General features: G+C 39.8%; 1 protein-coding gene across 1 annotated transcript in view; it reads right to left on the bottom strand.

Annotated features, from left to right (window-relative positions):
* Nucleotides 1-12,589, bottom strand: part of CHD7 (chromodomain helicase DNA binding protein 7) — a 309,908-nt gene that overhangs the window by 240,033 nt on the left and 57,286 nt on the right. The window contains 1 exon segment of the mRNA XM_053715068.1: nucleotides 12,221-12,589. This exon segment is cut by the window's right edge and continues 1,420 nt beyond it. Within this exon segment, the coding sequence (XP_053571043.1) occupies nucleotides 12,221-12,589 (369 nt within the window).

The raw sequence follows: 12,589 nt of genomic DNA, 5'->3' as shown, positions 1-12,589 counted from the left end.
GTCTCACTCTGTTTTAAGAATGCAATGACTATGCATGTGAGCATGAGCTTTATACTCTTCCTAGGTCAAAAGCAAAATGTGGCATGTGCATTCTGTTGTACTTAATTGTTGTGGCTATAGAGCCAAACAGAGGTTACCTCATTCAGCACTAGTTACTTATACTTGCTGCAAATGGAGAAGGGTCTGGACCAAAGAAGACTAAAGGCAGATACATTTTTTTTGTCTGCTTGGTGCTGTTCTTCAAATAATAAAATAAATGCAAACATATTTAGCCTGCAAATGCTGGAATGCAGGTAGGTGTATACAAATCCATGCCCCTTTAAACCCACCCTGAAAAAATGTGTGAAAAGAATATATGCTAAGTTGTCCAATCAATCAAATCTCAAAAACGAAGTAAAGTTCGTAGCCTGAACTGGATATTTGTTGAATATGCAGTGAATATTTATTTATTTTTAACACAAACAAGACAAACCATATTTCTACAAAATCAAAATGCCAGGGGTTAAAGTAACACATTCTTTTCAATAGTTGCTTAAAGTAAAAAATTACTGCGGCATGAATATTTTTAATGTACTACAACTTGCAGGATCAATATTGGAGGGTGTGATGCCAAGTTCCCTGCTATTAACAGAGGATGACAGAGAACAAGGTACAGTGTACAGGACGTCGAGCAGAAAGAACTTCTGAGACTGAAGGTTAGAACAGAGCTGGACAATTCAATATCATACTAAGGAGCCAAAGAACTATTTTTTTTTATTTTATTTATTTTAAGAGCCAGACACGCCACAGCTTTTTTTAAACAAAGAATTAAACAATATCTATTAAAAACAAATGCAGATATATATGTTTAGATGAACACAGTTAATTCTGTGAAATCAGATCTCTTATCCCTCCAGGAACTGAAAGGGTGACTACTGTCTCTCCCCCCCACCCCATCTGCACTACCTTCATTCAACACATTAACCTCTGGCAACAGGTCAGGTGACTAGCGCCCACCAAATCAGAATGCTGTTGTTGACTCACATTCTTATGCTAATACATAGAACTGGCTTTAACCGGCCTGGTGAGCAGATAATGAATGGCACCAATTACTCTCACTCAGTCAACTTATATAGTACCTGAGATGGAGGAATCATCCAGAGAAAGACTTCTTGCTCAAGGGCACACACAGCACAGGCCCATTCACTACCATGGAGGTGTCATTTACAAGGAAAGATGCTGCAGTCTTACAAAGCTGGGAATAGGGCTGAAGAGTCTTATTACAGTTATTAATGTGGACCCATGAGAAAGATTCCACCCCCACAAAGCAACATACATAAAATGTTAGATATACTTCCAGTAATCAAATACAATGATATTTTAGTAGTTTGAAATATAAGGATACTGTAATGAATGGGTGGGCACACTATTTTTTGTGTGTGTGTTTCCCTTTTATAGTCGCATGAAAGTGTCTCAGCACCAAGCAGAAGTTTGTGCAGGAATATTTACACACACTGCAGGCAACAAATGTAAAATCTCATGGTGTAGCTCTGCAAAAAAACATGTCTGCATTTTAAATCAGAATAGAAATTCTTTAAAATTCTTCTTTTGGTCCATGGTAACAACCCACAAAAGAAAGTTAACTAGATAAGGGGAATATGATAGGTCTAAACTTTTGGAAACAAAAACTAATATGTATGGAGAGCACATGCCAAATTATATAACAGCCATGCAATGTATATTGACTAAACTGTAAGACAAGACTCATTGTTACAAATCTGATGACGTTCTGAATGCTGTCTCACGAGCACAGGGTTTTCTTTGTGTACCAAGTCTGCAAACTAGCCAGAGACGAACAATGTCCATGCCTCCACCAGTGGAACTGCCACCTGTTGCAATGTCTGACTAATTTAAAACACAATTATGCACACTACAACAAATCAGCCAGAATAAAGCACTTCAAGGTCGGCCTAACTCTCATTCTAAGGTGCCTTTATTGTTCATTTCACTTTAACAAAAATAAATAAAAAATATATTTATACTTACACATATAGAGATAGATAGATAGATGATAGATAGATGATAGATAGATAGATAGATAGATAGATAGATAGATTTGTTGAGGCCAAAATATTCAGTATTGCATAAATAGGTTTGGTTTAAATTTAATACAATAACAGGAAGCAAGAAAACCAAAAAGGTAGCGCTTATGACAACCACCTAAAGCAGCTTATTTCTAGATTATTAAACAGGATATCAAGGTTTATGTGGGAGCATGGTTTAATTTTAAGTCTACGAAATACTAACTAGGAATACAAAATAATGACACAAAGTACTAAATCTCAATCAAGTTGCACATTTTAGAGATAGGGTTGCTGGATAGGAACAACGCGTCACTATAAAGGGAAGCTTGCTAACAAGGTACACAAAAACGTAACAGAAGCAGTGAAGCAACAGCTGTTACTTTTGAGCTGACTCAAGAAGGAGGAGTATCCTACTCCAGTTGCCACTACGTATGGATGGTTGGTCACTATGCTCCATTATTTCTAAAGCTGCCCTGACCTGGCTTAAGCTCCTCACACTAACCACAAAACAGCCTAAAACTTAAAGGGCCATGATACCCAAAAGTTGACACTTGAAGGTGATGCAGCAAAGCTGTAAAAAGCAGACTAGAAAATATCACCTTAACATCTCTATGTAAAAAATAAATCAAAATATCCTAAGTATTTACACCCCATTGTAAAGGACTTTAAGCAGCAAATCACTATGTCTGTCCCGGGACAGGCAAGGGAGCGAGCTTCATGCACACTCATCTTATTTCCCTATTCAGTTTAAGGAAGTTTACTATCAAATCTCATGAGAGTTAAGTGAAATCTCATGAGCTCACAGTAAAAGAGTTCATGACCTTAGCACCGATAATGCTGATTGGCTGCTGTTCATTTCTTCCTTTTTTTTTTTACCTGCAGCTGGACAGTGACTGAAGTATAACTTTTTACACAGAACTTACTCCGCTGAGCTGAGGAAATTGTGAGGTACAATATATTTCTTTTTTACATAGAGATGCTCAGGTGATATTTTCCTGTCAGCTTTTTACAGTTATGCTGCATCACTTTCAAGTGATTTAGCATATGAGAATTATGTCTCTTTAATGCAAATGAAAATAAATCTGTTGGAAAAAAATATGGAAAAAATATATAATTTGCTGTTATTACAGTGGAGAAAATTGGAAGTTAAGTGTGATCGGGCCCAGCATTACTATAATCTAAACAAAAATCACCCCCAAACCATATTTAACCCTAACATAAGGTGCTGTGGCGTTTACAGTAGCATCTTATGGTATAAGGGTTACAATTGTATGAGGTGTGTGGTATTACATGGTTCCTTGGGTGTTGGAAGAAGTATTAAAACTATGGTTATCTGCAGTGTGGAGAGACCTCCAGTCAACTGTGGTTTGGTGCACTGGGTTAGATTTGGGGAGTGTTTACTGTAGAGGGAAAAGGTTGAAAATAGAATATAGGGCCATAACAAGGGCACCTATATTATATATGTACCAGTATAATAGCTAACTGCTCCTTAACTGGCACTTCGTAGCAACTTGCTATGTGGAAGTTGTCCTACTGTAGAGCTTCTTCACAGCATGTGATCACTAAAACATTGGTATGTTGCCTTTTGTCCATATGAATTGTAAGGGAGATAGTATAGCCCTACATGGAGCAGTAGATGTTAGTCTGTACATGCAGGTTAACTTGAGACACTGCTACATACATAAAAGGGCAATTGAACAAAGTATCATTTAATAATTGTCTTTGTATTGTCTAGTTGTCAATGCAATATTTATTTTGAATTTGAAATGCGCAGTAGATTTTTTTTTCTGGCAAATTTCAAAATGAATCCAATTTTCCCTCCCCCTGTACCATGTCATCCTGACATCCAGCAGCCAATCACAAAAATGCATATACGTTTTTATTGTGCACTTTTGAATATGCTCAGGAGATGAAGCCTCAGAAAGGCTGCATATAAAGAATGTGCACGTTTTGATAGTGAAAGTATATATGATTTTTTTTTTTTTAAAGGGACATTGTACACTACTTTTATCTTTGCATGTTTTGTAGATGATACATTTATATAGCCCATCTGGTAGTATTTTAGTAAAAATGTATAGTTTTGCTTATTTTTTTAATAACATTGTGCTGATTTTCAGACTCCTAATCAAGCACCAAAATTTTAGATGTATACGGATGTCTAGATTCCTGCGTGTCCTATTTTTATAAGCTGTCTCTTGTTATGCAGGGAAGGGGGGAGTGTCTGCTTTTCCTGTTTTCCCAGCCCATTTCACTGGGTGACTCAGCCTAACCTCATCAACAGTGCTAAACTGGGAGCTTCTTAGTACGTTTTTTTACAAGGTTTTATACAGGATTTTTAGATCAGTATCTGTGCATATTCTTCTTTATATTATATCGTCTATTACATGCAGTTATATGAAAATTGGTTTGAACTGTCCCTTTTAAATTATATGCTTTATCGGAATCATGAAACTTTATTATTGGCTTTAGTGTCCCTTTAATTATCAGTACATGCAAATAAAAAAATTAAAAAAACTCCCTTTAAAGGGACATTATACACTAGATTCTTCTTTGCATAAATGTTTTGTAGATGATCCATTTATATAGCGCATAAAGGTTTTTTTTGTAAAAAATGTATAGTTTTGCTTATTTTAAAGTAACATTGCTCTGATTTTCAGACTCATAACCAAGCCCCAAAGTTTTATGAGAATACTGATGTATACCTACTCCAGCTTGTTTGTGTAAAGAGTATTTTCATATGCGTGGGGGGCGGCATGTCTGCAATTTCCCACTTGCAGTGGGCTTTCCAGCTACCTTTTTAACAGAGCTAAACTGGGAGCTTTTTTTTCAACGGTTTTATACTACATTTTTAGATCAGTATCTGAGCATATTATTCTTTATAGTAGTGTCTATTACATGATTATTTGTATACATATGAGGCAAATAAAGTTAATATGGAAAGGTTCTAGGTTTTAAACAGATTGAGTTTATATTAAATAAAATTTATAAAAATATAGACTTTGTATGAATGTAAGCAACCCCACTCAATCAGTTGTGGCCCTGCAATAGAAGCACATTACTAGCACACTATAAAAGTTCCTGTGAGGTCATCACACATCAATAAACTCTGCCCAATAAAGGTGAAAGAAAAATACTCCATCTTTACTTGCTCAGGATTTCACCCTCAACGGTGGAAATCATGGAATTTAAAAGTTCTCATCTTAACAGCAGTTTTTTATAATAATGGTTGACAAATTCATGTAACATTTAGGAGCCAGTAAGAATATATTGAAGCCATACGTTTAGGAGTCACACTCTGGTATTTGTATATATAGTTACACGGAGTCTGGGGTGAAATTCTAGGAACCAATGGCTTCCTGGGTTTAACAAATGACATTTTAAACAACATTTTAGTGAAACAAGAATGCAAGTCAAAATTAATCAGGCTGCTTGTATCTCAACTTGTGGCTAGGCAGAATTAAGTAACACATTTAGATGCTGGTTGGGAAGATTTTCCCTAAAGTTTTCATCCAGCAACATAAAAATGCCTGGAATTTCCTGGGGCCTTATCCCTTGATAACTGGAATGGGAAGCCTGCTAAAAATAAAATTGATGTCTAACTGCATGACACTAATTGGAAAACAGTTAGGATTGCATATAATCTTAAATTATATGTACTAAAAACAAACATTCTATGAACCAGCTACTGAAAAAAAAAAACAGAATTTATGTTTACCTGATAAATTACTTTCTCCAACGGTGTGTCCGGTCCACGGCGTCATCCTTACTTGTGGGATATTCTCTTCCCCAACAGGAAATGGCAAAGAGCCCAGCAAAGCTGGTCACATGATCCCTCCTAGGCTCCGCCTACCCCAGTCATTCGACCGACGTTAAGGAGGAATATTTGCATAGGAGAAACCATATGTTACCGTGGTGACTGTAGTTAAAGAAAATAAATTATCAGACCTGATTAAAAAAACCAGGGCGGGCCGTGGACCGGACACACCGTTGGAGAAAGTAATTTATCAGGTAAACATAAATTCTGTTTTCTCCAACATAGGTGTGTCCGGTCCACGGCGTCATCCTTACTTGTGGGAACCAATACCAAAGCTTTAGGACACGGATGAAGGGAGGGAGCAAATCAGGTCACCTAAATGGAAGGCACCACGGCTTGCAAAACCTTTCTCCCAAAAATAGCCTCAGAAGAAGCAAAAGTATCAAATTTGTAAAATTTAGAAAAAGTGTGCAGTGAAGACCAAGTCGCTGCCTTACATATCTGATCAACAGAAGCCTCGTTCTTGAAGGCCCATGTGGAAGCCACAGCCCTAGTGGAGTGAGCTGTGATTCTTTCAGGAGGCTGCCGTCCGACAGTCTCATAAGCCAATCGGATAATGCTTTTAATCCAGAAGGAGAGAGAGGTAGAAGTTGCTTTTTGACCTCTCCGTTTACCAGAATAAACAACAAACAAAGACAAAGTTTGTCTGAAATCCTTAGTAGCTGCTAAGTAAAATTTGAGAGCACGAACTACATCCAAGTTGTGCAACAAACGTTCCTTCTTTGAAACTGGATTAGGACACAAAGAAGGCACAACTATCTCCTGGTTAATGTTTTTGTTAGAAACAACTTTTGGAAGAAAACCAGGTTTAGTACGCAAAACCACCTTATCTGCATGGAACACCAGATAAGGAGAAGAACACTGCAGAGCAGATAATTCTGAAACTCTTCTAGCAGAAGAAATTGCAACCAAAAACAAAACTTTCCAAGATAATAACTTAATATCAACGGAATGTAAGGGTTCAAACGGAACCCCCTGAAGAACTGAAAGAACTAGGTTGAGACTCCAAGGAGGAGTCAAAATTTTGTAAACAGGCTTGATTCTAACCAGAGCCTGAACAAAGGCTAGAACATCTGGCACAGCTGCCAGCTTTTTGTGAAGTAACACAGACAAGGCAGAAATCTGTCCCATCAAGGAACTTGCAGATAATCCTTTTTCCAATCCTTCTCGAAGGAAGGATAGACTCTTAGGAATCTTAACCTTGTCCCAAGGGAATCCTGCAGATTCACACCAACAGATATACCAAATTATGGTAATTTTTCTGGTTACAGGCTTTCAGGCCTGAACAAGAGTATTAATAACAGAATCTGAGAACCCTCGCTTTGATAAGATCAAGCGTTCAATCTCCAAGCAGTCAGCTGGAGTGGGTCGAACGGACCTAGAACAAGAAGGTCTCTCAAAGGTAGCTTCCATGGTGGAGCCGATGACATATTCACCAGATCTGCATACCAAGTCCTGCGTGGCCACGCAGGAGCTATCAAAATCACCGACGCCCTCTCCTGATTGATCCTGGCTACCAGCCTGGGGATGAGAGGAAACGGCGGGAACACATAAGCTAGTTTGAAGGTCCAAGGTGCTACTAGTGCATCCACTAGAGCCGCCTTGGGATCCCTGGATCTGTACCCGTAGTAAGGAACTCTGAAGTTCTGACGAGAGGCCATCAGATCCATGTCTGGAATGCCCCACGGTTGAGTGACTTGGGCAAAGATTTCCGGATGGAGCTCCCACTCCCCCGGATGCAATGTCTGACGACTCAGAAAATCCGCTTCCCAATTTTCCACTCCTGGGATGTGGATAGCAGACAGGTGGCAGGAGTGAGACTCCGCCCATAGAATGATTTTGGTCACTTCTTCCATCGCTAGGGAACTCCTTGTTCCCCCCTGATGGTTGATGTATGAACTTGGCCCTCGCTAGCTGAGGCCAAGCTTTGAGAGCATTGAATATCGCTCTCAGTTCCAGAATATTTATCGGTAGAAGAGATTCTACCCGAGACCAAAGACCCTGAGCTTTCAGGGATCCCCAGACCGCGCCCCAGCCCATCAGACTGGCGTCGGTCGTGACAATGACCCACTCTGGTCTGCGGAAGGTCATCCCTTGTGACAGGTTGTCCAGGGACAGCCACCAACGGAATGAGTCTCTGGTCCTCTGATTTACTTGTATCTTCGGAGACAAGTCTGAATAGTCCCCATTCCACTGACTGAGCATGAACAGTTGTAATGGTCTTAGATGAATGCGCACAAAAGGAACTATGTCCATTGCCGCTACCATCAAACCTATCACTTCCATGCACTGCGCTATGGAAGGAAGAGGAACGGAATGAAGTATCCGACAAGAGTCTAGAAGTTTTGTTTTTCTGGCTTCTGTCAGAAAAATCCTCATTTCTAAGGAGTCTATTATAGTTCCCAAGAAGGGAACCCTCGTTGACGGAGATAGAGAACTCTTTTCCACGTTCACTTTCCATCCGTGAGATCTGAGAAAGGCCAGGACAATGTCCGTGTGAGCCTTTACTTGAGGAAGGGACGACGCTCGAATCAGAATGTCGTCCAAGTAAGGTACTACAGCAATGCCCCTTGGTCTTAGCACCGCCAGAAGGGACCCTAGTACCTATGAGAAAATCCTAGGAGCAGTGGCTAATCCGAAAGAAAATGCCACGAACTGGAAATGCTTGTCCAGGAATGCAAACCTTAGGAACCGATGATGTTCCTTGTGGATAGGAATATGTAGATACGCATCCTTGAAATCCACCTTGGTCATGAATTGACCTTCCTGGATGGAAGGAAGAAGTGTTCGAATGGTTTCCATCTTGAACGATGGAACCTTGAGAAACTTGTTCAAGATCTTGAGATCTAAGATTGGTCTGAACGTTCCCTCTTTTTTGGGAACTATGAACAGATTGGAGTAGAACCCCATCCCTTGTTCTCCTAATGGAACAGGATGAATCACTCCCATTTTTAGCAGGTCTTCTACCCAATGTAAGAATGCCTGTCTTCTTATGTGGTCTGAAGACAACTGAGACCTGTGGAACCTCCCCCTTGGAGGAAGCCCCTTGAACTCCAGAGAATAACCTTGGGAGACTATTTCTAGCGCCCAAGGATCCAGAACATCTCTTGCCCCAGCCTGAGCGAAGAGAGAGAGTCTGCCCCCCACCAGATCCGGTCCCGGATCGGGGGCCCGCATTTCATGCTGTCTTGGTAGCAGTGGCAGGTTTCCTGGCCTGCTTTCCTTTGTTCCAGCCTTGCATAGGTCTCCAGGCTGGATTGGCTTGAGAAGTATTACCTTCCTGCTTAGAGGACGTAGCCCTTGGGGCTGATCCGTTTCTGCGAAAGGGACGAAACTTAGGTTTATTTTTGGTCTTGAAAAGACCTATCCTGAGGAAGGGCGTGGCCCTTGCCCCCAGTGATATCAGAGATAATCTCTTTCAAGTCAGGGCCAAAGAGTGTTTTCCCCTTGAAAGGAATGTCAAGCAATTTGTTCTTGGAAGACGCATCCGCTGCCCAAGATTTTAACCAAAGCGCTCTGCGCCACAATAGCAAACCCAGAATTTTTTCGCCGCTAACCTAGCCAATTGCAAGGTGGCGTCTAGGGTGAAAGAATTAGCCAATTTAAGAGCACGAATTCTGTCCATAATCTCCTCATAAGAAGAAGAATTACTAATAATCGCCTTTCCTAGCTCATCAAACTAGAAACACGCGGCTGCAGTGACAGGGACAATGCATGCAATTGGTTGTAGAAGGGAACCTTGCTGAACAAACATCTTTAGCAGACCTTCTAATTTTTTATCCATAGGATCTTGGAAAGCACAACTATCTTCTATGGGTATAGTGGCGCGCTTGTGTAGAGTAGAAACCGCCCCCTCGACCTTGGGGACTGTCTGCCATCAGTCCTTTCTGGGGTCGACTATAGGAAAACAATTTTATAAATATGGGGGGAGGTACTAAAGGTATACCGGGCCTGTCCCATTCTTTACTAACAATGTACGCCACCCGCTTGGATATAGGAAAAACTTCGGGGGGCCCCGGGGCCTCTAAGAACTTTTCCATTTTACATAGTGGTTCTGGAATGACCAGATAATCACAATCATCCAAATTGGATAACACCTCCTTAAGCAGAGCGCGGAGATGTTCCAACTTAAATTTAAAAGTAATCACATCAGGTTCAGCTTGTTGAGAAATGTTCCTGAATCTGAAATTTCTCCCTCAGACAAAACCTCCCTGGCCCCCTCAGACTGGTGTAGGGGCCCTTCAGAAACCATATCATCAGCGTTCTCATGCTCTACAGAATTTTCTAAAACAGAGCAGTCGCGCTTTCGCTGATAAGTGAGCATATTGGCTAAAATGTTTTTGATAGAATTATCCATTACAGCCGTTAAATGTTGCATAGTAAGGAGTATTGGCGCACTAGATGTACTAGGGGCCTCCTGTATGGGCAAGACTGGTGTAGACGAAGGAGGGGATGATGCAGTACCATGCTTACTCCCCTCACTTGAGGAATCATCTTGGGCATCATTTTTACTAAATTTTTTTATGACATAAAATACATATAGTTAAATGAGAAGGAACCTTGGTTTCCCCACAGTCAGAACACAATCTATCTGGTAGTTCAGACATGTTAAACAGGCATAAACTTGATAACAAAGCACAAAAAACGTTTTAAAATAAAACCGTTACTGTCACTTTAAATTTTAAACTAAACACACTTTATTACTGCAATTGCAAAAAAGTATGAAGGAATTGTTCAAAATTCACCAAAATTTCACCACAGTGTCTTAAAGCCTTAAAAGTATTGCACACCAAATTTGGAAGCTTTAACCCTTAAAATAACGGAACCGGAGCCGTTTTTATATTTAACCCCTTTACAGTCCCAGGAATCTGCTTTGCTGAGACCCAACCAAGCCCAAAGGGGAATACGATACCAAATGATGCCTTCAGAAAGACTTTTCTATGTATCAGAGCTCCACACACATGCAGCTGCATGCCATGCTGTCCTCAAAAACAAGTGCGCCATACCGGCGCGAAAATGAGGCTCTGACTATGATTAGGGAAAGCCCCTAAAGAATAAGGTGTCTAAAACAGTGCCTGCCGATATAATCATATCAAAATACCCAGAATAAATGATTCCTCAAGGCTAAATATGTGTTATCGATTTAGCCCAGAAAAAGTCTACAGTCTTAATAAGCCCTTGTGAAGCCCTTATTTACTATCTTAATAAACATGGCTTACCGGATCCCATAGGGAAAATGACAGCTTCCAGCATTACATCGTCTTGTTAGAATGTGTCATACCTCAAGCAGTAAGAGACTGCACACTGTTCCCCCAACTGAAGTTAATTGCTCTCAACAGTCCTGTGTGGAACAGCCATGGATTTTAGTTACGGTGCTAAAATCATTTTCCTCATACAAACAGAAATCTTCATCTCTTTTCTGTTTCTGAGTAAATAGTACATACCAGCACTATTTTAAAATAACAAACTCTTGATTGAATAATAAAAACTACAGTTAAACACTAAAAAACTCTAAGCCATCTCCGTGGAGATGTTGCCTGTACAACGGCAAAGAGAATGACTGGGGTAGGCGGAGCCTAGGAGGGATCATGTGACCAGCTTTGCTGGGCTCTTTGCCATTTCCTGTTGGGGAAGAGAATATCCCACAAGTAAGGATGACGCCGTGGACCGGACACACCTATGTTGGAGAAATATTCTTTATCTTGGTTTAAAAGCTTTACTGTGTGTGTCACTTTTTAACACTTTAAAACATACATTTTGTATAACATTCTAAAAGTATTTCTGTTTTTACAACACAATTGGTCTGCCTGTTGTCGGTGTGTGTGTGTGTGTGTGTGTATATATATATATATATATATATATATATATATATATATATATATATATATATTATTTTTTTTTTATTTTAATGTAAATCTATTTGCTTTCATCTTTTTAAGGAAAGGCCAAACAATAAAATGGCTGCAATTCCCTTAGTCCAGAAAAGCTCAATCAGAAAGTTTTACATGAAAACAGCAGCTGTTCTTACGGAATACTGATACAACTTCCTGTTGCCGTACACAGCTTTGTTTACCCAAGAAAATCAGAGTATTTACAGACAGCAGGAAGTTCACAGCCTTGTTTTTTTTTGTGAAAGCTACAGCTAAGTGTTAAAAAAAATATTAAAATTAGACACACACAATATAAATATATATATATATATATATATATATATATATATATATATATATATATATATATATATATATATATATATATATATTTTTTTTTTTTTTTTTTTAAAAAACACATGCACACAAATAAATTAAGCACATGGTCTCCAGTGCACATCCATTTTGCTTACCTGATGGACAGGCACTTTCTGAGGAGTGTTCTGAGGTGACTGGTGAAGCTGAGTCCATGGTTGATGATGTGAATGCGGTGGTGAAGACTGATGGTGCATAGCTGGATGAGGTTGACAGTTTGCCATTTGTTGCTGAAAAGATGGATGACCAGGATGCTGCTGGCCAGACATCATCCGTTCTTGTATTGCCTGTGGATCTCCATGGCTAACTCCAGGACAGCCATTTGGTCTCATGTGCCCACCCATCTCCCTTGGGGTTGAAGACATACCTATGAAAGTCTGACCCTGCTGTATATTTCTGGGGCCCATATTCCTTTGCCCCATACCCATACTACCAGGAGGCTGGTGATTTGGAGGATGGGGCATATT

This window comes from Bombina bombina, chromosome 5 (assembly GCF_027579735.1).
Source record: "Bombina bombina isolate aBomBom1 chromosome 5, aBomBom1.pri, whole genome shotgun sequence".
In the NCBI taxonomy this organism is placed as follows: domain Eukaryota; kingdom Metazoa; phylum Chordata; class Amphibia; order Anura; family Bombinatoridae; genus Bombina; species Bombina bombina.
The sequence above is the reverse complement of the archived record's forward strand: the minus strand, read 5'-3'. Positions and strand labels throughout refer to the sequence as shown.